Source organism: Scyliorhinus canicula, chromosome 11, assembly GCF_902713615.1.
Source record: "Scyliorhinus canicula chromosome 11, sScyCan1.1, whole genome shotgun sequence".
NCBI lineage: Eukaryota > Metazoa > Chordata > Chondrichthyes > Carcharhiniformes > Scyliorhinidae > Scyliorhinus > Scyliorhinus canicula.
Window position 1 is genome coordinate 44,162,394 of NC_052156.1, and position 26,693 is coordinate 44,189,086.

The 26,693-nt window shown below is 43.7% G+C and overlaps 1 protein-coding gene across 3 annotated transcripts in view; it reads right to left on the minus strand.

Annotated features, from left to right (window-relative positions):
• Nucleotides 1-26,693, minus strand: part of cfap20dc (CFAP20 domain containing) — a 535,225-nt gene that overhangs the window by 496,476 nt on the left and 12,056 nt on the right. For all 3 annotated transcript variants that reach the window (XM_038810523.1, XM_038810522.1, XM_038810524.1), the window contains exon 3: nucleotides 4,971-5,064. In XM_038810523.1, coding sequence (XP_038666451.1) covers nucleotides 4,971-5,064 — 94 coding nt within the window. The remainder of the gene's footprint in view (nucleotides 1-4,970; nucleotides 5,065-26,693) is intronic.

The window sequence follows — 26,693 nt, forward strand, 5'->3', positions numbered from 1 at the left end:
TACATTTAGACAGCACTGTTCATGATGTCTCAAATCACTTTACAGACAATTAAATAATTTTGTCACTGGTAGAATGTAGGCAGTGTTATCAAATGGTATAATATGCTTAATGGGCTGACTGGCTTATCTTGCTCCTAATACCTATGTTTGTAGGTCATTCTTGAATGGATGAGATGGGCTAAATAGCTTTTTTCATCCATAATTATCTTGTGAATGGAGGATGGAATCATGGATGGAGTTGTTTATTTTGTTGCAAATGGAGGTTTACAGTGAGCAAGTCTTGTGGGGTGAAATTGCCATGACAGGCAATGGAGAGAACAATGTCGTGGATAAATTAAACTCAATAGGTAGGTCAGCAAGGACATGATCTATAACGTTTTCCCATCATGTACATATTCTCACCAACAGCCACAAGTCCAGTCTGGCAGCTATGTTCTTCAACAGCTGACCATTTCAGTCAGGAGTGGTGCTACTGAGCCTTCTTCATAATGGACCTTGACATCTCCTGTTATCATTGACATTCTGTTATCGTCGACATTCTGTTATCGTCAGTGTCTCTTCCAAGTGATATCTAACATGGAGGACTACTTATTCATCAGCTGAGGGAGGGCGATAGGTAGCAATCAGCAGGTTTTCTTGCCCCGTTTGACCTGAAGCCGTAAGTCATGGGATTCCAGAGTCACTCTTTCCCAACTGTGCATCATGATGGCAACACCTCTGGAGGGTCTGTCCTGTTGTGGACAGGACACACCTGCAATGGCAATGGAGCAGTCTGGGATGCTGTCTGAAAGATATGCTTTTGCAAGTGTGACTATTTCAGGCTGTTGCTAGGCTGGTCTGTGGGGCAGCTCTTCCAATTTTGTTCAGATGTTAGCTCCACAGGGCAGATAGGTTTATTGTACTTTTATAGTGTCCGGTGCCTTAGTCAATGCTGGTTTTATTTTTGTCCTTTTTGTGTGATTTGATAAAATTAAGTGACCTGCTAGGTCATTTCAAGAGGCAGTTAAGAATCAATCACATTTGCTACAGGTTTGGAGTCAAATACCAGCAGATCAGACAAAGACAGATTTATTTTCCCACAAGGCCATCTGTGCACCGAGGGGTTTTTACAACAATTTGGTAGTCATCAGTATTGTTGATAATAGATTTTTATTTTCACATTAATTTACTTAACTGAATTTAACTCCTTAGCTGCGATGATGAAATTTGAATTCTGACTCTAGATCACCAGTTCAGGCCTCTGGATTACTAGCACAACATCATCTCTACACTACCTGTGCCCATGTTCTAAATAGAATTCTTGAAGAAAAGGCACTAAAATCGGACAACATATGGAATTTTACCAAAATTACGACCAAGGAAAGTGCCCTACCCCTTGAATGTTCTCATCCTAGCAACTGGTTTATCGGGTTTATCGACTGCTTGTGCAGTCTCCAATTTTTAGAATAGCTATACAATAAAATAGACATATAGTTTGTGGTGTAATTAGCTTTTTTTAAGGAAAGGTATATATAATACTGAGTTCTACATATAATAAACTGATCAATGTACAAGACAATATATGCAAGCCTGAAGAAGTAAACCTTGTTCAATACTGACCCTTTAGCGTGATCTGAAATTTCTCCAGTCTAAGTTTTAAAATTCTTCAGATATTAAAGTGGTAATGGGGATACCCAATTAGAAACATTCACTACTAACGACTCAACAAGACACAAACGTGAAAATTTACAAGGGTACAAGTTAAATAGCTTATATTCAAATTCTCAAAAAATACTTTCCATATTTTGTTCACTCATTATCAGATACCCTTTCACACGTCCCAAAAATGCAACAATTGAAGACCACTTCCTGTACAAAAATAAATATGATGGTTGATTTATTTATACACCATGCTATTGAATTTATAGTTAATACTTTTTCCAAAGTGCATGAGAATTTTATAAATATTAATAGAGGATTGGCAGATAGCTAATGTGACTCCTAAATGCAGGAAGGGAGATACTACATGTCCAAGTAACTGCAGACCAAATAATAATGTTGGTTGAAAGATAGTGGTATCCTTACTGAATGATATACGGTTAAAGTCATGTTACTCGCGTGGGCTGCATCCCCGTGAAACCTCGCAAACAGCAAACAATCAACATGCTATTCCATGAGGCTTAATCAGATAGGTACCAGCCATATGAGGGCAACACCGAGTCGGGCAGCATTGAGTAGGGCAGTTACTCTCTTCTAAATTGTGGTGCAGTCCCTGTATCGGACAGACGGGGGTGCCCTGATCAATATCATAATCACAAAATTGTTACAGCAGAGGAAGCAGCCATTTGGCCCATTGTGACTGCATCGACTCTCCAAACAAGCATCATACATAATGTCATTCCTCTGCCTTTCCCCCCAAGATCTTGTTTCTATTCAAATCATCACCTAATGAAGTTCTATACTGTCCTTTTCAGAGTATAACATTTACAAATGTTGTGTCATCCGCAAACTTTGAAATTGTTCTCTTCACATCAAGATCTAGATTAATGTATATCAGGAAAAACAAAGATTCCAAATCGTCCCTCAGACCTAAAATATCCATTGACCGTCAATCTCTGCTTCTCATTATTCACCCAATTTTGTATCCACATTGCTACTATCCCTATTATTCCATGAGTTCTAACTTTTCTCATAGCCTGTTGTGTGTCACTGTATTGAATGCCTTCTGAAAGTAAGTATTTTGTGCATCCTGGTATTTCTCTCCAATATTCCCTCTTGGTTCCTACACCCCTACAGAATTAATTTAAAGCCCTCCCAACAGCAGTAGCAAAACACCTCGCAAGGAACTCTGTTCAGGCACAACCCGTTCAGCTTCTCAAGGTGCCATCTCCCCCAAAGCCAATTCCAGTGTCCCAGGAATATAAAGCCCTCCCTGCACCATTTTTCCAGCTACGCATTCATCTGTCTTTTCCTTCTATTTCTATATTCAGTTGCACATGATACTGGGAGTAATCCAGAGATCGCTACATTTGAGATCCTGCTTGCTTAGTTTCTACCTAGCTCCCTAAATTCTGAGTGCGTGACAATCAACGTACTAGCTTTCTGTGACATCACAGTGGTTTTCTTTTCCAACTGTTGCCTCACAGCTGATAAAATACACCAACTAGCCTCTTCTGAAGTAGGATACGATCACTCACTGAAGGCTGAGAAAATTAAACGGCAAAAGAGCACCTCCCCTAGGTACCAAATTCCCACTTTGAACCAAATTCCCAAATATGCTCACTCGGTCTGAAACTTCAGACTGAAGTTTCTCTCACAGATTATGTGCCACTTACTGATCCACCAGTGAAGATGTCAAAATCAACAGAGCCGTTATTGCAGTGAGAATCAGACATTTCTGAGTTAATATCTTCGTTCAGGCTGCACTTCAGTTGCAACCATTCCAGCTTTGCTCAGTTCTCGCTGCTGTCTCCCCATGGAAAATGGAGATTTGGGAAAGAAAACATGAATAAACAAACATTGTTCATGTGATAGGCAATATGGTGTCTAAAATGCAGGTAAGTGAAAACATGAACAAGGAAGTCACGAAAGACAGGACTTTACTGTAATAATCAAAAGTCTAGAAACTGAAAATGTAATAAAAATCAGTTTGCACAGATTTACTTAGGGAAAGGTCATGCTTAAACAATCTGATTGAATTTCTTAGTAGTTATTGATATGTGGAATGCATTAGGCACAGTACAATTGAATTTCCGAAGGCCACTGAAAAGGTACCATGTTTGAGACTCATATCAAAGGTCAAAATATAGCTGAATGGAGCACATGCTAGCTGCAAAATAGGAAAGTAGTTATTCAAATGGAAGGAAGTGCTGTTCTGCAAGGATCACTGCTGGGACCATTGTTGTTCAGATCTTTTATGTAAAATGGTGAACTCAAACTGGAATTAAAATTTCAGAAGTTGTGAATGCCACCAAATTGGTGGGTGTAGTTAATACAGAGGAACACAATGACAAAATGTAGGAAGTCATTTATAAATTGGCAGAACGAACATGTAATAGTCAGATTAACTTTAAAATAGATAATATAATCCTTGGAAACTAAGTGTCTAAATGGGATAAATGAAAACACGAATTTGGAGTCACAGAGACCGATCATTAAAAGTCTATAAGACAATTGCTGACATTTTTAAAATTAAGTCAATACTGTCTTTGGTTAAATGCATGAGGTATTCTCTTAATTACTGCCAGCTGTTCTTTTCTAGTCCACTATTGTAGAGCACTGCATCTAGCTACCAAGCCCTCTCGGTTGAGGAGACTGAATATGAATCTCACCCTAGCACAAGTTCAATATTTCCAAATATTCCAAAATCTGATCAGAGCTGTTTCAATGTGTGGATCTCCTTAGCAACTCAAGGCACTTTTCCAAAAAAAACAAAAAAACTGAAAGATTTGTCTTGGGGGTTTGCTCTCATGTAATCCCAAGCAGTTTACAGAGCTTCACTTGTATAATTTCTGACTGATGAGGTCAAGGTGACTGGTTAAAAAAGTGGCATTTCGTTTTGGGGAAGTGATGCAGACAAATAAGAATGGAAAATTAATAATTTATAACCTTTTATAAAATATAGCTATTTCATCTGCTTATTAAAATGTATCTCTGTAAGCAGCATGTTCTTGTACAGACATATAAATACTTATATAATTTATCACATTAAATGCTAATGGTTCTCCTTCAAGCACAAAGTCATAAGCGCTTTGGTCTTCATTACCAAGGTCTTTCCTCCCATGTAGCCTGCTCAACACGAGATTGCTTTTCTTGAACTGAAAGTAAAGTACCTTGCACATATTATACACCATAACAGATGGTCAAGGATAATGCATAGGAGGTACATGCTTTGCCCATTACTTCCAAACTCGTAACTTAATTGTTATTCAATATACATAGCGTTCAACCAATAAAAAAGGTCACTTTAAACAAGCTGCTCCATTACTTACGTGTCTGTTTGCTGTCCTTAGGCAATTGCATCTTGTTTCTCTGGCTGCTACCTTCCAGTATATAAACATAGCTCTTCACTTCTTTATCGAAAACCTGAAACAATAAATGGCACATGAGACGCAAAACCTGAAACAATAAATGGGACTTGAGATGCAAACAAAGTAACATTAAAGCATGCTCATTGAACTTTTACAAAAACACATTGCTGGAACAAAACATGTTGAAGCAACACCAAGCTCAACATTCTTCTGCCATCCATAAAATCTAACATGATAAACAGAATTATTTCACAGTTCTCAGAAACATATGGCTTACACAAGAAAAATGATTCGAGCTATCCTCAAGCCCCAAACTGAGAAAGAGACGAGACCACTTAGTGAGTTTTCTCTAACAAAAATTTACATATCTATAAAATATCAATGCCAAGTGAAGAGATGGAAAAGGAGTTAAACCTACAATTTATAAGTCTTTCAATGCTCATTAGCCTGCTTTCCACTATTATGTAAATCATTAATTGTACTCTGATATCCTTGCATCTCTCCAAGCATATTTTAGTATTTGGAAGACCACTGTTCACTGTTGCACTATAACTCCACAAGCTTCAAGGAACTTCTGGTTCCATTAAAAAAAAGTCTTGTGGAAACATCACCTGACATCACTTTATTAAAAGTATAAAAATAATAATCTTTATTAGAGTCTCAAGTAGGCTTTCATTAACACTGCAATGAAGTTATTGTGAAAATCCCCAGTCGCCACTCTCGGCACCTGTTCGGATACAGAGGGAGACTTCAGAATTTCCAATTCACCTAACAAGCACGTCTTTTGGGACTTATGGGAGGAAACCGGAGCACCCAGAGGAAACCCCTGCATACACGGGGAGAACATGCAGACTCCACACGGACAGTGACCCAAGCCAGAAATCAAACCCGGGTCCCTGGTGTTATGAAGCAACAGTGCCAACCACTGAGCTATCATGTCGCCCTGTGTGTGAGTGAGAGTGCATGTATGTGTGAGAGTGTGTGAGAGAGTGTGTGAGAGAGTGTGTGTGAGAGAGAGAGTGTGTGAGAGAGAGAGTGTGAGAGAGAGAGAGTGTGAGAGAGAGAGTGTGAGAGAGAGAGAGTGTGAGAGAGAGAGAGTGTGAGAGAGAGAGTGTGAGAGAGAGAGTGTGAGAGAGAGAGTGTGAGAGAGTGTGAGTGTGTGAGTGTGTGTACAAGTGTGTGCGTATGACTGTAAGTGTGTGTATGTGTCTGTAAATGTGTGCGTGTCTGTAAATGTGTGCGTGTGTCTGTAAGTGTATGTTTGTGTGCAAGTGCACCCAGCACATCCTGTTGCTTCAAGTATTCTGAAGGCATCATCTCCTTAGAATTAATAATTCACATTGACTGAAATAAGGATTTATTTAGTCAATCATGAACTAAATGTCTGCTTAACTAGATGCGAATAAATCAAAAGCTGCTCGATTTGGTCAGTAAGTAACAATGAAGAATGAGCAACAGGAAAGGAAGCAATCAAATCACTCATATTTGTTTTGTTCACTACTAATTTTAAACTTACACTGAACGAAAAGTTACTAATCAAATAATTTCAATTATATTTGAAAGAAAATGGTAACTTTCTCCAGATGAAAATTTAATGATATTTACAAGGGTAGAAACCCTTAAAAATTAAGCAGTTCTGAAAGAAATACCTGTTATTTATAGATTTGCTCTGTACAGTGTTATAAAGCCACACAGTAAGGTTTCTCAGCTAATTACATGGGAACAAACCTGATGGACTGAGAATAGATCAGGAATGGGAATAGGTCAGGAATGAGTTGGACCACATTTTCCTACCCTTTCAATATAATGGGCCCCATCCTCAAGGCAGCCAAACCTCAATCCTTGTAGAACATTACCAGATCTTGGAACCTCACTATTACTCAAGACTCCAGAGCACCCTTGCAGTGCTCTCAAACCTTGTTGCCCACATTGACTACTCCCATGTTTTGAGGCACCATGTTTTTTCCAGCACATCTAGACTCAATTTCCTCAATGTTTTCACATCCTGAGACACGAAAAAGTGACGGACAGAGTTAGCTCTCCTCAGTGCTCTCAGACTGTGAGACACCTTCCCTGTTTTCCACATTGACAGCGTATCTATTGAATGTCCCCCATTTAAGATGCAGACATCTCACCACAGTTGTCAGGCCACAGACATCCTCAATGTCCTGGACCTCAGGATTGTTGCCTTCCTCCCAGCAACACCCCACCACCCAATGCAAGTTCTGTCACTCCTTAGACCTTCTGCGCATTAACTCACCAAATGATCCTCACCTCAAGGCCTCCAACCTACCAATTAGGTCAATCAAACCCTTGGAGCCTCCCTATTTCACATCCGCTGCTGCCAAACATCAAATGCATCATCTATAAGGGTGCCACAATCAAATATCACTGTGCTACCAAAGTCCAATGCCCACATAACTTCTGCAAAATCCTCATTTTACTTCCCTATTCCTGTGAGGCCTCATGTACCTACCTCCAGTGTATGTGATCATCTTGCTGTCTACCCTGGGCTTTGAAAAAGCAAAAGGTTAAAATAAAATATTTAAATAAAGGAGTATATAAAAATCAATGCAATTTATTTACAGATTTTGACAAAAACATTTGGCAGAGTTGAATAGCGCGATACCCAAAACACCAGTAAAAATCCTAGATTACAAGGTAATGGAAGCATCACTTTCATAAAAATAAGTGGCATTGGTAGCACATTGGGTTTCTGCCATGTGATGCATAAATTATGACAGGATTGGTGTGTGGCTGAAAAAGAGACATGCTGTCAAAGCATTTCACCTTGTACTCTTAGGACGATGCATAAATACAAAATTTCAAAGACAACAATGACTTATACTCCATGAGAAAAAAAGATGCTAATTAGTTGGCAAGTTGGATCTGATTGGTCACGATATTGCCATGACAAATACACCAGGATACCTCATGCTTTAATTTATTCAAAAAAATGATGCAATATCTGGACATATTCCTTTTGCCTGCAACGGACAGATTCCTGAAACTTCTAGCAGACTTAATAAAAAACATTGCGAGCCCAAACAATAATCTTACACTGGTTGTTTGTGTAATTCTTAGCATAATCAAGATTGTTCAGAAAATTATGTTCACTCACATAATCACATCTAACATTTGAGATTATGATCTGAGTTTTACAAGCATGAGCTGGTTGAATATGGTCCAAAGAGGTTGGGCGGGATTCTCCGACCCCCCCCGCCGGGCCGGAGAATTGGCGGGGGGCGGCGTGAAACCCGCCCCGTGCCAGCTGCCAAATTCTCCGGCGCCGGTTTTTTGGCAGGGCAGCGGCCCCCCCCCAGCCATTCTCCGCTCCGCGATGGGGCAAGCGGCCGCCCATTTTCGGCCAGTCCTGCCAGTGTAAATTACACAAGGTTCTTACCGGCAGGACCTGGCTCTGCAGGCGGACTGCGGCGGGCCTGTGCCGTGGGGGTACTCTTTTCCCCCCGCGCCGGCTGCTAAAGCTCCGCCATGGCCGGCGCGAAGAAGAAACCCCCTGCGCATGCACAGGAATCACGGCAGCGGCTCTGGGAACACACTGGCGCTCCTGCGCATGCGCCAACTTGCGCTGGCCCTTCGGCACCAGTTGGCATGGCGCCAACCATTCCTGCGCCGGCCCAGCCCAATCCTCCGCACCTTCCGGGCGGCCCGACACCAGAGTGGTTCACACCACCCTTTGGCGCCTGTACGGCCCGCCCGCCGGATACTGGAGAATCCCGCCCCATGCCTTTAGACATTCTGCCAACCACTCAAATGAGCAATGTGATACAGGTACATAGCTTGTACATCCTGATAACTGATCGTGGATCATATCAAACAGCACGCCCCTTCTGCTGTTTGTAAGAAGCAGAGTACAAACTGTAATCAATCAACCCACGTTTGCAAAACTGCGAACATAATGTCTAATATTAGATGTAATTCAGCAATTAGGCAGCATTGATGAACAATCTCTAAAGTGAAAGAATTACACTAACAACCAATTTAAGATTATCAGTCAGGCTCACAATGTAGCTCACCTTGGCAGTGATCTGTTCTCTGCCACAAAAGGGTATATCTAGGCATTGAACATTTTATTAAATACACAAAAACATGAGAGATAATAGCTCCCAGGTGCATTTACCATAGCAATGTCGCAAGCAATCAAAGCCAACTTGCCAACTAATCACCACCCCTTTTCTCATACAATATTAATTGTTCACTTTGAAATGTGGTATTTGCATCTGTTTTGATGAGTGCAAAACAAAAAGCTTCAACAGCATTTATTTTTTCAGCAATACTCAAGTTCTGCACTACCAAGTAACTAGTACTGTAGAATAGTGCAATCTCAGAGTGATGCCACAGTCATCTACTAGTGTCTTTGAAAATCTTAACCATTACTGTTAATTTTATCTTTAATCGGTCACTTTTCTATGTGCACATTTTGAATCACACTTACATGGAATTGGCTAAAATTCTAAAACAATGACATTTGCGTAGTACAAGGAAACTTGTAGAAAGAATACAAGGAACAGCATTTGGATGGAATGGAGAATGCAGGACAGATTGAAATTAGACTGCAAAATCTATTGCAGTGGTTATCCAAAGCATGTAAAGCCTATAGACTAGATTGATCACTTATTCAGTCAATAGCAGATATTCTAACCTATAAGGCTATGGCTGCCAAAACCAGTTTGAAACATAAGTGCAAGTTTCCCTTTGATTGTAGTTACCAGTTTAGCACTGGACTCCTGCAATGTCCTGCAGGTTACTCAGACCTGCTGGGAACTTTGAACAGTTGATTAGTGAGCTGCTTTCTATCTTCTTCAATTTAATTAAATTAATTTAGTTTATCGATTCAATCTCTAAATGTAACTAAGCGGAATGCTGTTTAGCACTAAACTGGAAACATAAATAGTGTCATTCAGTATTGAACAGAATTTGGCTTGGAGAGAAAGTTGGACACTAAATGAATGAGACTAAATTAATTCTACAAAAGAGGACAAAAGGTGTGGCAAACTAGCTGATTAATTAGTGTTTTAAAAGAGTCCAGCAATTCTGAGCAGACACATAGGAATTGGGCATAAATATTAGAAGTTGTTTCAAGAGATAGTCATACCAAAAACAAATGTTAGTCCACAAAAAGGACACCATTTGGTTTATTTTTCCCCAATTTTGTTTTTCAAGGAGGAAAGCAAGATTGATTTACCTAATACAAAACAAATTACAGTAGTTCCTGAAATAAACAGCTTAATGATTGATTATTGGTCTTGGTTTACAGTGTTTCTCTTTCAGAAAAGATTGGAAAACCACATGTGAAAGACTATATCCAGTTCAGGTCATACGGAGATGCTATGTTACACCCCTGCATTATACTATTGCATAGTTGGGTGTTGGGTATAATATATAGACATAGACATAGAACATACAGTGTAGGAGGCCATTCAGCCCATTGAGTCTGCCCCAACCCACTTAAGCCCTCACTTCCACCCTTATCCCCATAACCCAATAACCCCTCCTAACCTTTTTGGTCACTAAGGGCAATTTATCATGGCCAATCCACCTAACCTGCACATCTTTGGACTGTGGGAGGAAACCGGAACACCCGGGGGAAACCCACGCAGACACGGGGAGAAAGTGCAGACTCTGCACAGACAGTGACCCAGCGGGGAATCAAACCTGGGACCCTGGCGCTGTGAAGCCACAGTGCTATTCACTTGTGCTACCGTGCTGCCCTTGATGCATCATAAAAATTTAGCATAGTTAAATCACTTGAGAATGACCAGTATATTGTAAATGATACAATTTATCATTTGATAATGAGGCCTAGTGTTGACGCCGTCGTAAAAGCTGTTGCGTTTCTCGACGGCGTCAACTTGATCTCAGGAGCAGCAATTCTGACCCCTACAGGGGGCCAGCATGGCACTGGAGTGAACAACTGCGCACCAGCTGCTGATCCCCGGCGTCAGATGGGCGCCACAGGTCTACGCATGGGCAGTAGAACAGGCACCAATGCGCGGATGCGCAGTCGCTCCCTTCTCCGCGCCGGTCCCGACGCAACATGACATAGGGCTACAGCAGCCGGCGCGGAACAAAAGAGGACCCCAGCCCGAGAGGGCGGCCCATCGATCGGTAAGCCCGGATCGCGGGCCAGGCCACAGCGGAGGGCCCCCCCCCCCCCGGGGTCAGACCCCCCCACTTCCTCCCCCCACTTCCTCCCCCCCCCCAAACCAGGCCGCTCCCAGATGCATCCATGCCAAGTCCCGCTGGGTGAGATCAGGTGTGGACGGCGCCGGCGGGACTCTGCTTTTTTAGCGTGACCACAAGACCTATCCCTGGCCGAGAATCGTTTGGGGGTCCCCGTAGAGCATCCCCCGACCGGCGCCGCGCCGACCACGCCGGCGCCAATGGTGCCGATTCTCCACTCTCCGGAGAATTGGTGGACCGGCATCGAGGTGATCTGGCGCAATCCGCGTCGGTCCCAGTGATTCTCCGGCCCGGCCATGGGGTGAGAGAAGCCCGCCCCCATTCTTCTATTCCATTCAGTCGATGTTCCAAGGGGTGTATAATTATTGATTTGTCACTTAAAGCCAAACTACAAATTTCCTTAGGTTTCCTTTGCATCATGCTGCATTCTTCCTTAGTGCTTGCTAAACCTCTGGGTTATTTGAAAATTTGATCGCATTATTTATTCCTAAATCCAAATTATTAATGTAAATTATGAATACTGTTATGAAATCCTGGGCTACTGCATGGTCAATTCCAGCCCCACATGCCCTGGAGTCACAACACAAGTGAATTAACCAACAATTCTTATAAAAAATACCAAAAGTCTTTGGCCCTTGGCTGCCCGATAATTACAGTCACCAGGTTTGAAAGTTTAAATACAATTACTATTTCTTTATAACAAGAACAAGGTAAGCAGTAAATACAACCGGTTAACTATCTTTTAACTCCTGACATTAACTTTAACTGCCCAACCTTCTACACGCACACATACACAAGAAAGACAAACACAAGGGGGGGGGGGGAAATCAGGATAAAAATCAAAAGATAAGAGTCTTTGCTTTCGTTTTTTTCAACAGCTTTGCTTCAATCCCGACTTCAGGTCAAGGCTTTTCTGTAGATTCATTCAGGTATCTGTGGTATCATGAATGCAGTACTGAATTTTTAGCAGCTTTCTTGAGAGTGTTATATTGTTCAGAGCATTTCCTGGAGAGGCATCTTATTTCATATCAAATTTTTCTTTCAGTTCGTGGTTCAGGCCTCTATAGTCCCAGGAGCGAGCCCGCAGAGGCTTTCTAGAGAGAGAGTCAGCTGTCACAGTGGCCCTCTGGAGAGGGTTAGCTGGAGAGTTAGTTGGATCTCTTCACAGGGTTGCCAGTATCAAGACTGAAACTAAACTCAAAGATTGGACTCTGAAAAACATTCCAGTGGGATCACCACCTGTTACCAGGCAGAGCACAGCCTTTTGGGCCATACCATTAGCCATCAGACAGAGTCCCAACTCATCTCTTGGCCACTGATGCCAGCCAGTTTCTGCGGCTTCTATTTAAACCAGCTCAGTCCTCAGATTCTTCCTGCTTGAATTAAACATATAGGCTACAGCTTTAAAAAATAAGATCACCTATGGATCAAAAATGTAACAGTAAAAATAAAAGGGGAAATAAGGAAATAAACAGGGAATAAACGGGAAGGCCCCTTACATTACAAGTCGTCCAAGCACGTCCTTGCAGAACAACTTTTTCTATCTTCCTCCAATCGGAATAGCTACCCTTCCTCCCTAACTTATTATATTTTCAACCAATTTACAGTCCTATCAGTTATTTGTCCATTAACTCCACTTGTCCTAATCTTTGTTACGTATCTATCCTTTGGAAACTTACCCATGGTCTTTTCAAATCCAAGTATTTCAGATGCACTACACTACCCATGCTTGTTACTTCAAAGACTTTGATCAGGTTAGTGAAGCATGGCAGCCTTTCAGATTCTGTGCTCTAGATACTCTCGAGCTCTTTTTAGTATAGATTCCAGTATCTCTGCGATCACTGTGTTTTCAGTATCTCTGTGATCACTGTTACTAATATGCTCTCCTATTTTTACTTTAAACTTTTCTGGCTCATTACCCATTACAGGAGCTAGCAGTGATTATTTTCATGGTGGACAACGTACATTATAAGTGAGAAAGGAGTCCTTTATCAGTTAGCATGCAAACATTAAACCAAACCCCTGCCTATCCTCTCAGGTAATCACAAGAAAGGATCCATGGCACTATTCGAAGTAGAACGCCAGAGCTCTGCCTCATGTCCTGGCCAGCATTTCTCTCTCAACCAAAATGGAAGATCTGGTGATTTATTTTACGATTATTTGTGGGAACATGCTGTGTGCAAAATGGCTGACACATTTCTGATGACAACAACTTGAAAAAGTTCTTCATCAGCTGTAAAGTTGGTTGGTTTAGGAGATGACGTACACTATACAAATTAATATCTGTCACGCAACAGTCCATCAAGTGCCACACACTGAATTATTAAAGCCATGCACATCCTGTTGTGCAAATGAGGTCTGTCACTCTAGCCCATAAGCAAAAACTGGCAGACTTTGCCCAATAGGAAATTAACAGACGAGAGCCAAGGCCACCAGGATTAATCAAGTGGAATTAACAGCCGTAATTCATTCATGTCACTCACTGCGAGCAGGTGGGCCAGGAGGGAAAAAGGGAGTGGGAGGGCCAAGAAGGTGATAAGGTAGGAAGTGGTGAGCAGGAGGTAAGCAAAAAGTGTCAGCAATTTATCAAGCGTGTTCACAGAATTGTTAAAGTGCAGAAGGAGGTTGATTACCAAGACTTAGTTAAGGAGGATTTTTGCACCGGCTAATACCACTAATCTAGTAATTCTGCTGCAGCTGGTTTGATAGTATTATTAAAAGAAATGTGGATCACAAAAGCATTTGATGCATTAAAAACACAAAAGCATTTATAGGAAGTTTGTGAAAAATTTTGGATTCTTTGCCCAGATCTCCAAATAATAGTACAGATCTCCAAATAATAGTACAACGGTTCTTGTGAGATACCTGATGGGACATTTTTAATCATTCACACATATATATACACGATATCTCCAAAATCCACTTGTATATGTATTGATGGATTAACATGGCTAAACTAGTTTATTACCTTAAAATCGTTTAATCCACTAAAAATTTAGGTGAACTAATTGCCACTACTTCCCAAAAGCTACCTCACCAATCACTCTCGCACTGGGATGCAGGTCTCCCTTGACCACAATACTCTTCCGCTATTCCAGAAGTATTTTTTTTTTAATTCATTCTTGGGATGGGGTATTTGTTGGCCAGGCCAAATTTATTGTCCATCCCCAAATTCCCTGGAGGTGGTGGCAAGCTGCCCTCTTGAACCACTGCAGTCCATATGGTGCAGATACACCCACAGCGCTATGAGGGATAGAGTTTCAAGGTTTTGACCCAGCGATTGTGAATAGTGATATATTTCCAAGTCCAGATGGTCAATGGCTTTGAGGGGCATATCCAGGTGGTGGTGTCTGAGGTCTTGATCCTCCCAGACGGGAGCAGTCGTGGGTTTGGAAGGCGCCGTCTAAGGTGAGTTGCTACAGTGCATCATGTGAACACTGCTGCCGCAGTGCATCAATGGTGGAGAAAGTGAATGTTTGTAAATGGGCTGCCAATCAGGTAGGCTCAATGAAGTTGAGTTTATTGAGTGTTGTTGGAACTGCACTTATCCAGCCAAGGAGATGGTATTCCATCACACTCTCAGCATGTGTCTTGTATATGATGGACAGGCTTCAGCGAGTCAGCTGGCGAGGACCTGCTCTTGTAGCCAAGGTATTTATATGACCGTTCCAGTTCAGTTTCTGTTCAATGGTAACCCCCAGGAGGTTGATGGTAGGGGATTTAACAATGGTAATGCCATTGAATGACAAGGAGCAATGGTTAGATTCTCTCTTGTTGGAGATAGTCATTGCCGGGCACTGGTGTGGCACAAATGTTACTTGCCACTTGTCAGCTCAAGCCAAGATATTGTCCAGCTCTTGCTGCAGTTGGACCTGCAGTGTTTCAGTATTGGGAATCACGAATGGTGCTGAACATTGTGCAATCTTCAGTGAACATCTCCACTTACGACCTTATTGTGGAAGAGAGGTCAATGATTATATGGCTAATGACGTTTGGGCCGAGGTGGCTTGTGCAAGGTATGACTCCAATCAGTGGTGAGAATTCACCCGATTTACACTGAATCTAGTTTTGTGAGGAGTCCGTGATGACATACCTGGTCAAACACTGCCTTGATATCAAGTCATTCTCACCTCTGGAAATCAGCTTTTTTGTCTATCTTTGAACCAAGGTTGTAATGAGGTCAGGAGCCGAGTGGCCCTGGCAGAACCCAAACAGCATCAATGAGCAGGTGATTGCTAAGGTACTGCCACTTGATAGCACAGTTGGTGACCCATTCCATCACTTTACTGAAGCATGAGGGTAGGCCGATGAGGCAGTAATTGGCCATACAAGACATAACTGGGCAACTTTTCACAAAGCCATGTAGATGCCAGTGCTGCAGGTGTACTGGAACAGCTTGGTTAGGAGCACAGCAGGTTCTGGAGGCTATTGCCAGAATATTGTCAGAGCCCATAGCATTTGTAGTATCAGTGTCTTCAGCCACCTTGATATCACATGTACTGTATCAAATTGGCAGGAGACTGGCATGTGTGATGCTGGGATGTTCTGGAGGAGTTGGATGGTCATCCATCGGCCCTTCTGTCTGGAGATTGCTGCAAATTCTTCAGCCTCATCTTTTGCACAGATCTGCTGCACTCCTCCATCATTGAAGAGAGGAATATTTGTGGAGCCTGCTCCTCCAGTGAGTTCAATTGTCTACCAGCGTTTATGACTATGTGTGGCAGGACTTCAGAACTTAGATCCAATAGGTTGATTGTGGAATCACTCAGTTTGGTCTATTGTTTGCTGCTTGACACAAGTAGTCCTCTGTTTAGTTTCACCAGGTTGACACCTCATTTTTAGGTATGCCCTCCTGCACTCTTCATTAAACCAGGGTTAATTCCCTGGTTTTGTGGTGATGGGAGAGTGGGGGGATATGCCGGGTCGTGAGGTGACACATTGTGGTCGAGTACAATTCTGCTGCTGATAGCACACTCACCTCATGTTTGCCAAGTCTTGAGTTGCTACACAGGTCTCAAATCTATCCCATTTAGCCTGATGGTAATGCCGCACAGTACAATGAAGGGTATCCTCAATATGAAGACAGGACTCACTCTTACTGATCTTGTCATAGACAGATGCATCTGCAGCAGGCAGGTTGGTGATGAAAAGGGCAATATGTTTTTCCCTCATGCTGGTTCCTTCATCATTTTCCGCAGAACTAGTCTACCAGTTATGTTGTCTCTCTCTCCCCCCCCCCCCCCCCCCCCCCCACCCCCACTCAATTGGGGCCAGCGTCGATGTTGAGGAACCCCAAGGTAACTCCCTCCCCAATGTATACCACTGCGAGGCTACCTCTACTGGTGGGACAGGACAAATCCAGGGATTCTGATAGTGGTGTCTGAGTCATTTTCTGTTAATATGACTATGTCAGGCTGTTGCTTGAATCATCTGTGGGACAGCTCTCCCAGATGTTAGCAAGTAGGACCTTACAGGGTCAACATGGCTGAGTTTACCATTATCGTTTCCGGTGCTGAGGTCAATACCAGGTGGTCTATCTATTTTCATTCCTTTTAGACTTGGGTGATACAACAGAGTAGCTTGCTAGGCCATTTAAGAGTCAACCACATTACTGTGGATCTGGACTCACATGTAGGCCAACCAGATAAGAACAGAAGATTTTCTTCCCTAAATGACACAAGTGAACCACATGGGTTTTTATGACAATAGACAATGGTGTCATGGTCCATATTTTTATTGAATTCAAATTTCACCATCTGCCATGGTAGAATTTAAACCTGGATCACTAGACCAGGGGTGGGCAAACTACGGCCCGCGGGCCGGTCTTTATGCGGCCCACCAAGTCATTAAAAAAAAAAAAATTTTTTTTTAAGGTTAATTACGGGGGGGGGGGGGGGGGGGGGGGGGGGGGGCTGTTGGGGTACTTACTGGTATAGGGTGGATACGTTGACTTGAGTAGGGTGATCATTGCTCGGCACAACATCAAGGGCCGAAGGGCCTGTTCTGTGCTGTACTATTCTATGTTCTATATGAGGCGCCCAGAATCATAACCGGGTGAAGTAATTATTTGACTTAATATACTATGCGGCCCTTTAAAATTGTGAAATTCTGAATGTGGCCCTTGCACGGAAAAGTTTGCCCACCCCTGCATTAGACAGTAGACTTTGGGATCCTGGACTACTAGTCTGGTGATAAACATGCCACCGCCTTGCTCAAGTTTTTTTCTTTCATATTTATTTAATTTCCACAGACAATCCCTTTGACCTTCATCCTCTGTTTACAAAAGCCAATCTCCCTTCAAATTCACAGAGATATTTTACCTCTGACTTGTTTGTTGAGTGACGAAACTTGAGCTTTATTCCTCATTATTCATGGCAATTATAAGAAAACACTCAATAAGCTGAAAAAAAGTTGTTTTTTCCAATTGTTGTTTTTACCAATTTTGCTTGTCAAATTAATAAAATAAAAGCTACAATATAAAAACCAACAAATAGCCTCCTAATTGAAACAACATATTCTCATCTTGTCTTCAGCCATTGCTCAAAATTCAAATTTGCTTGTCAAATTAATAAAATAAAAGGTACAATATAAAAACCAACAAATAGTTAGTGTATAGTAATGGTTATGGTACTTCATATTAAACCTAGAGGTTGATAATTCTAATGTCACCAATTGAATTGAATTCACTAAATCAGGTATTTTGGTGGACTAGCATGTTACCATGTCAATGGCTGGGGATGGTATTCTTTCCTCATCTACCATACCTATGGTAACTTTTTAAGAATATTTATATATAGATGGGTTTTTTTTAAATAAACAATTTTATTGAGGTAGTTTTTGGCTTTATAAACAGTTACAGACATCATCAGAAAGGAAGCAAAAAAGGCAAAAATGTGCAAACATCCACGTACTTTCAATACTTCCACCGTAACATATTGCACAAGCCCGCTCCCCTCCCACCGGTACTACCCGCCATATTTTCCCTCCTACTCTACTCTACCCCCCCCCCCCCCCCCCCCCCCTCCCCTCACCCCCCTGCTGACGCTCACTCTCCCGCAAAGAAGTCAATAAATGGTTGCCACCTCCGGGTGAACCCCTGCACAGATCCCCTCAAGGCGAACTTAATTTTTTCCATCCCCAGGAAACTCGACATGTCCGCAAGCCACCACTCAGTCTTCGGGGGCTTTGAGTCCCTCCACGCCAATAATATTCGTCGCCGGGCTATCAGGGAAGCAAAGGCCAAAACATCGGCCTCTTTCTCCCCCTGGACGCCCGGGTCTTCCGAAACCCCAAAAATTGCCACCCCTGGACTCATCACCACCCTTGTTTTTAGCACCTGGGACATGACCCCCGCAAATCCCTCCCAGTACCCCCTCAGCTCAGGGCATGTGAACATGGTTCGCTGGTCCTCCCGCGCACCTAGCGCATTTGTCCTCTATCCCGAAAAATTTGCTCATCCGAGCCACCGTCATATGGGCCCGGTGAACGACCTTAAATTGGATCAGCCCGAGCCTAGCACATGTCGCGGTCGAGTTTACCCTACTCAGGGCCTCTGCCCACAGCCCATCCTCCATTTCCCCGCCTATCTCCTCCTCCCATTTAAGTTTCAGTTCCTCTGTCTGGGACCCTTCCTCCCTCATGAGCACCTTATAATACCCGAGACTCTACCCTCCCCTTCGTCCCTCCCAGAGACTATTCTGTCTAGAATCCCCATTGGCGGGAGGCGCGGGAAAGATGGGACCTGTCTACGAACAAAGTCCCGCAACTGTAGGTATCTAAAAAGATGTTTTTGTTTTTTTAAATTCATTTATGGGATGTGGGCGTCACTGGTTAGGCCAGCATTTATTGCCCATTCCTAGTTGCCCTTCAGAAGGTGGTGGTAAGCTGCCTTCTTGAACAGCTGAAGTCTGAGGTGTAGGTACACCCACAGTGCTATTAGGGAGGGTGTTGCAGGATTTTGCCCCAGTGAGTGAAGGAACGGTGATATATTTCCAAGTCACAGTGGTGAGTGACTTGGAACGAAACCTTCAGGTTATGGGTTCCCAGTGTCATGAGAATGTCACTTTAAGAAATGGCAGTCTGCTAAAGTTACTGCAGTGATGTCAGAGTGTTGGTGGAGCTAAGCACTGGCTCTGCTTTTTAGTTTCACTCTGAGAAAAGCTTGGGTGTGTCTGTTTTTTTTTGGTTTTGTTTCAGTGTTGGAGCTGCAGTCAGCCACAGGTGTAATGTTGTTCCCTCTGCCATGTAAAGACTAACTCTTGATCATTTGGTGAATTCAGAGTGATAACTGTTCTCAGCAGTGAATGTAAACCTGATGCGCTTCTGTTTAAATGTTTTTTTGTTTTATGGATGTTAAAAGGAAAGTAAGGATTACTTAGTGTTGTATTCTTTGGGGGTTGTATTTGAAGTGATGGTTGCTAAGATGTTCACTATGTTTTAAAAAGGTTAACTTGAGTTGCTAGAATAAACATTGTTTTGCTTAAAAAAATACTTTTCGATTTCTGCTGTACCACACCTGTAGTGGGCCGTGTGCTCCCCATACCACAATCTAGTAAACGTTGTGGGTCAGGTGACCTCCATAATATACTTTGGGGTTCTCTCAACCCTGGCACATAACACCAGGTTATCTACTGCTAGAAGGTCAAGAGATCAGTGTTTTGCAAAGTGGGAGTCTGAACCCACAGGTGGATCGCAGGATGATGTAAAATGGGTCGCCCAAAGGGATCCCCAAACATCGCCTGATCCTTTTTTCCCCCATTTTCCCCTTAGGTAAATTTGCGCTGCAGTACTGTATGACATGAGGCTGATGTGTAGGTCGGTGCCATGGACTTTTGCCTCCCTGGGTCACTGTTTCTGCAGCAGCTAAGCAGCCAGGTAAATCAGCACCTGCAACTGAAGAGTTCAAAAGAAAACTAATCAATTATCTTTAAATTCTTTCCTGAAGATACTCCTGCTCCTGCTGCACAAGAGTTAGCTTCCAGTAGTGCTTCGCACTCTTTTTTTCACCCAGGCCTGCATCTCCCACCCAAAACCAAATGACTGCTCACTGGAATATTTTTCAAGTACCCCAGTCAGCAACATGCAGCCTGAGGACGCCTGTATACAAGATTTAGCAGATAATTCCTCTGTTTCCTGTGGGGATCACCCACCTTTCAAATTGGTCCATTTGTTATAAAACTGATTCATGTTTGCCCCATTCTGCGCTCGGTTCTGGGAACTCCATCCATCCCAGTCGGGGGAAAATGCATCTATTCAAATACAACTCATAGGAAACATGGAGTCAATGATCACACAAAGAGACCAACTTCAGGTTAACTTTCTGAATCGGATGCATCTTTAATGTCTGCCACAGTTACCACTTCAATGAACCTTGAATTTGTTACCATTAACATTGTCAGTGTTGGTCGAATTTATGCTAGTTAATCTTGTTGAATTTCTGTTACTCTTAACCTTGTCAATCAGATCTATGTTTAAAGTTGTGCTGCGTGCACATAAGGGGTTTGATGTAGATTTAAAATGGGGAGTTGCTCTCTGCTCAGAGATCATTCTCTGTGAGACCGACTTTGCGATCAATGGTGGGCCTCCTTCCTTCCCCATCATCCCAAAATCTAGGTGTTTCCAAGAATTCCCTCATTCCCCCTTCAAACACCAGGAGCCTGTGATCAGAAATCTCGCACACTGATCCGTGCAGAGATTTTTATTACAAGTTATTTAGATCTCCAAATAACAAAAAATAGAAAATACATTTGTTTACAATTTTTACATTTAATAATACAGAAGTGCCAACAATGTATGTGACATTTTGAAAACTATGGGAAATCTATTGTGAACTTGGCGTAGGCCACGAGAGTCAGCCATTTTGTAAAAGCGTTCGCCAGAAAAAAGTTAGAAAAACACTGGCCTGGAACTTCCGGCTGGCGGTGGGAAGCCACGGGCCGCCGCTTTGAGAAATGTTGCTTTAAGGCAGTACGGTGGCATAATGGTTAGCACAGTTGCTTCACAGCTCCAGGGTCCCAGGTTCGAATCCCGGCCTGGGTCACTGTCTGTGGAGAGTCTGCATATCCCCACCCCGTGTATGCGTGTGTTTCCTCCTGGTGTTCCAGTTTCCTCCCCAGTCTACAGATATGCAGGTTAGGTGGATTGGCTATGCTAAACTGCTCTTAGTGGCCAAACAGGTGGGGTGGGATTACTGGGTTGCAGGGATAGGTTGGAGGTGTGGGCTTCCAAGGGCCGGTGCAGACTAGATAGGCCCAATGGTCATCTTTCTGCACTGTAAATGCTCTGATAAATGTCTGCATTTAGCTGCGCTCCGATGTTGAGGAACCTTCTTTTATCTTCAGCAGCCTTGGGCCTCCAGCGCCCCGGTCTACGCAGGCTCTAGCGTGGCACAGGCGTAATGCAGCCGCGCCCCCTTAGGATGCAGCCAGTTTGGGAATGCTAATTGAGGGCGGCATTTAAACAGTGTTTTAAAGGTTTGTAGATTTTATTTTAACAGTTTTTTTGCTCTCTTTAAACATGCATTACTATTGTTGATTCTTTTAAAGTCTTTTTTAATTTTTATGATTAAAGGTGATTATTTGTAAACATAGGTTTGGTTACTGTTTCAAATCTGTTCAATTAATTATTTAAACCTGCAGAATGCTTTTATAACTTTACATGTGGCATGCTTACATATGCTTGTATGTTTTAATTTAGATTATGGTCATCAGATTTTAAAAAGGGCTCCATGGTTTCTTGCTGTCACTGCCCTTGTAACATCTGATTTTATTTTAAATTAGTGAATACAGAATCACTGTAGTGCCAAGGAAAGCCATTTGGCCCACCAATTCTGCACTGTCACTCTGAAAGAGCACCCTGCCAGACCCTTGCCCATAACCTCACCTATTCTTTGGACACCGCAGGCCAATTCTGCAAGGCTAATCCACGTAATGTGCACATCTTTGAACTGTGGGAGGAAACAAAGGCGGGACAGTGGTTAGCACTGCTGCCTCACAGCACCAGGGACTCTGGTTCAATGCCAGCCTTGGGTGACTGTGTAGATTTTGTACGTTCGCCCAGAGTCTGTGGGGGTTTCCTCTGGGAGCTCAGATTTCCTCCCACAGTCCAAAGATGCACGTGTTAAGCGTATTGGCCCTTAGTGTCCAGGGGCATACAGGTTAGGCTCTGAAGATAGGGTGGGGGAGGGGACCCAGGGTGGGGGAGGGGACCCAGGATCGGAGTAGAGTTGTGGGCCAAATGACCTCCTTCTGCACTGTAGGAATTATGATTCTATTCCATGGTTCTAGGAAACCCACGCAGACACAGGGAGAATGTACAAACACCAGTCACCCAAGGTCCGAATTGAACCCATGTGTCTGGAGGCAGCAGTGCTTACTAATGTGCCACCATGTTAAATATGCTTCTGCCTTGCTTACTTCAATTATCTTATTCATTTATAATTATCTCAATCAAATGTGGTGTTCTGATATTTCAATAAGACATTTGTAGAAGTTTGTAAAGTTTAATGTAATACATTTATTCCCCAAAATATTATAAATACAAAACTTTGAAACCAATTAACAATGACATAAAACTACCTTAACTTTTCCAAGTTTCTTGCAATAAAATATATTTCTCACCAAAACACAGTGGTTCCATCGATTTGTAAAGAGGGAAGGGTTTTGACAACTGTTAATTGACAAGCTCAACATCCGAAAGCAGTAGCTGCTGAAGTGCAGTATCCTGGCACACATCTCCTCTGACATAATTTCGGGGTGCCCTTCAGCAGTACACTCTTAGGGGTAGGTAGTTGATTCGCTACAATTCATGTCAGACAGATAATTCACATTAGCTTACAGAAGGTTTGCAAACATCAATTAAGGCATTAAACTTTGTTAAAGCCTTTGAAGTGATCACAAAGGCTTTGAAGGATGACCACATAGGGAGAGTTGCAAACAACTCAAGTTGAAAATACATTGCAAAATCCAAATATACTTTATCTCTGAATCAGCTGAGAGGACAGGCGTGCTAACGTTAGTGTCCTTGAAGGAGTCAATAGCACCAGTATCGAGGCTATGATCATCCAAAACCAAATCTGCTGGGCCACCCATATGAACTACACACCGGACAGGATCTACAGGCATTGAGACAGGCAAGGGCTAATTAGTGAAAGTCAGCATGGCTTTGAAAAAATGAAATGAAAAATGAAATGAAAATCGCTTATTGTCACGAGTAGGCTTCAATGAAGTTACTGTGAAAAGCCCCTAGTCGCCACATTCCGGCGCCTGTCCGGGGAGGCTTTTTAAGGGGAAAGTCATGTCTCACGAATCTGATTGCGTTTTTTTGAAGGGGTAACCAAGAAGGTAGATGAGGGCAGTGAAGTCGATGTTGTCTACATGGACTTTGACAAAGTACCGCATGGCAGGTTGTTGCAAAAGGTTAAATCGCATGGAACCCAGGGAGAGGTAGCCAACTGGATACAAAATTTGCTTGGCGACCGAAGCCAGTGGTTAGGTGCAAATGTAAATTGCCACTTGTCGGCCCAAGCCTGGATATTTTCTAGGTCTTGCTGCATTTGAACATGAACTACAACGTCTGAACTGCGAATGGTGCTGACCATTGATCGCAGATGACTGCACATTCTCACTTCTGACCTGATGATGGAAGAGAGGTTATTGATGAAGCAGCTGAAGATGGTTGGGCCTAGGACGCTACCCTGAGGAACTCCTGCAATGACATCTTGGGAGCAGAGATGATTGACCTCCAACCACCGTAGCCATTTTCTTTTGTTCCAGGTATGAATCCAGTCTCCCTCCACCCCCCCCCCCCCCCCCCCCCCCCGATTTCCACTGACCCCAGTTTAGCTAGGCCTCCTTGATTTCATACTTGGTCAAATACTGCCCTGATGTCAAGGGCAGTCACTCTCACTTCAGGCATTCAGTTATTTGGTCCATGTTTGAACCAAGGCTGCAATGAGGTCAGGAGCTGAGTGATTCTGGCGGGGCTGTCCCTGAGCAGGTTATTACTGAGTAAGTGCTACTTGATAGCACTGGTGATGACTCCTTCCCTCACTTTGCTAATAGAGAGAGTAGACTAATAGGCGGTAATTAGCAGGTCAGTAATTAGCTGGGTTGGATTTGTCCTGCTTCCTGTGTACAGGACAGACCTGGGCAATTTTCCACATTGGCAGGTAGATGCCAGTGTTGTAGCTGGACTGGAACAGCTTGGCTAGAGCTGCAGCAACTTTTAGAGCACAAGTCTTCAGTACATTGTCAGTGCCAGTAGCCTTTGCAATATCCAGTTCCTTCAGTCATTTCTTGATATCACGTGAAGTGAATTGTATTGACTGAAGACTGACATCTGTGACACTGGGCACCTCTGGAGGAGACTGAACTTAGCATTTCTGGCTGAAGTCTGTCGCAAATGCCTCAGTCTTGTCTTTTGCACATATGTGCTGGGCTCCTCCATCATTGAGGATGGGGATATTTGTGGAGCCTCCTCCTCCATTGAATTGTTTAATTGCCCACAACCATTCATGGCTGGATGTGGCAGGACTACAGAGCTTAGATCTGATGCGTCTGATTTTGTTGTGGAATCACTTAGCTCTGTCTATTACTTGCTGCTTATGCTGTTTCACACACAATTAGTCTTGTGTGTTGTAGCTTCACAAGGTTGACAAATCATTTTTCTGTATGCCTGATGTTGCTCCTGGCATGCTCTCCTGCACTCTTCATTGAACCAGGGTTGGTCACCTGGCTTGGTGGTAATGATGGAGTGGGGTAATGCCGGGCCATGAGGTTGAATAAAATTCTACTGCTGCTCACAGAACATAGAATTTACAGTGCAGAAGGAGGCCAATCGGCCCATTGAGTTTGCACCGGCCCTTGGAAAGAGAACCCCACTTAAGCCCCACACCTCCACCCTATCTACATAACCCAGTAACCCCACCTAACTTTTCTGGACACCAAGGGCAATTTAGCATGGCCAATCCACCTAATCTGCACATCTTTGGACTGTGGAAGGAAACTGGAGCACCTGGAGAAAACCCACGCAGACACAGGGAGAATGTACAAACTCCGCACAGACAATGACCCAAGCCGGGAATCAAACCTGGGATCCTGGCGCTGTGAAGCAACCGTGCTAACTACCATGCTGCCCAGAGCATCTCATGGATGCCCAGACTTGAGATGTTAGATCTGTTTGAAGTCTATTTCATTTAGCACAGTGGTAGTACCGCGCAACATGATGGAGGGTATCCTCAATGTGAAGATGGGACTTCATCTCCACAAGGACTGTGTGGTGGTCACTTCTACCGAAACTGTCATGGAGAGATGCATTTACAGCAGACAAATTGGTAAGGATGAGGTCAAGAATGTTTTTCCCTCTTGTTGGTTCCCTCACCACCTGTTGCAGTCCCAGACTAGCAGCTATGTCCTTTAGGACCTGACCAGCTTGGTCTGTGGTGGTACTACCGAGCCACTCGGTGATGGGCATTGAAGTCCTCCATCCAGAGTATATCCTTGCCACCCTCAGTGCTTCCTCCAAGTGGTGTTCAACATGGAGGAGCACGGATTCATCAGCAGGTTTCCTTGCCCATATTTCATGCGATCCAGAGTTGATGTTGAGGACTCCCAGGGCAACTCCCTCCCGACTGTATATCACTGTGCCGCCACCTCTGTTGGGTGTGTCCTGCTGGTGAGTTAGGACCCACTCGAATGTCGCTCCACAGCCACTGGCGGATAACAAGCCGCTGTTCACAAACAGGAAGGGGTACCACTCCATCAACATACAGCTGGTCTGCAATCATCTGATGCGCATCATGCACGTCTGCGGCCGATACCCGGGCAGTGTATATGACTCGTTCATACTGGCGCACTCTGTGATCCCCGACATGTTCGAGGTGCACCTCCACAGCTGCGGACTGCTGGGCGACAGGGGTTACGCGTTGCGGTCGTGGCTGATGATGCCTATTCGGCACAGACCAAAGCAGAGACCAACTAAAACGGCACTCATGCAGCAACCAGGGGTGTGGTTGAGAGGTGCTTCGCTGTCCTGAAGATGCGCTTCAGGTGCCTTGACCGCTCTGGAGGGGCCCTCCAGTATGAGGCTAGGAGGGTCACCCGCATCGTGGTCTTCTGCTGCATCCTCTACAACATTGCGCAGCAGACGGGCGATGTGCTGGAGGAGGATGAAGAGGAAGGGCAGGCCTCGTCCGATGAGGAGGATGGGGGACAATGAGCAGGCATGGTGCCTGGCAAGGCAAGGGAGGCCACACAACTCTACCGCTAGAGCCAGCGTGCACGGGATGAACTCGCCACAACACGTTTCACTGACTGGGGGTGGTCGTTGGCCAGGAGAATGGACGCCACCCTCCCACACACCCTCACACCACCAAATCACCTGCATGCACACCCCCTCCGTTACACATACCTATGGCACTACGAGCTGGGGGCACTGGGTTGCCGGTGACAGTGGGTCTGGTCCATGGGATGGAGAATGATA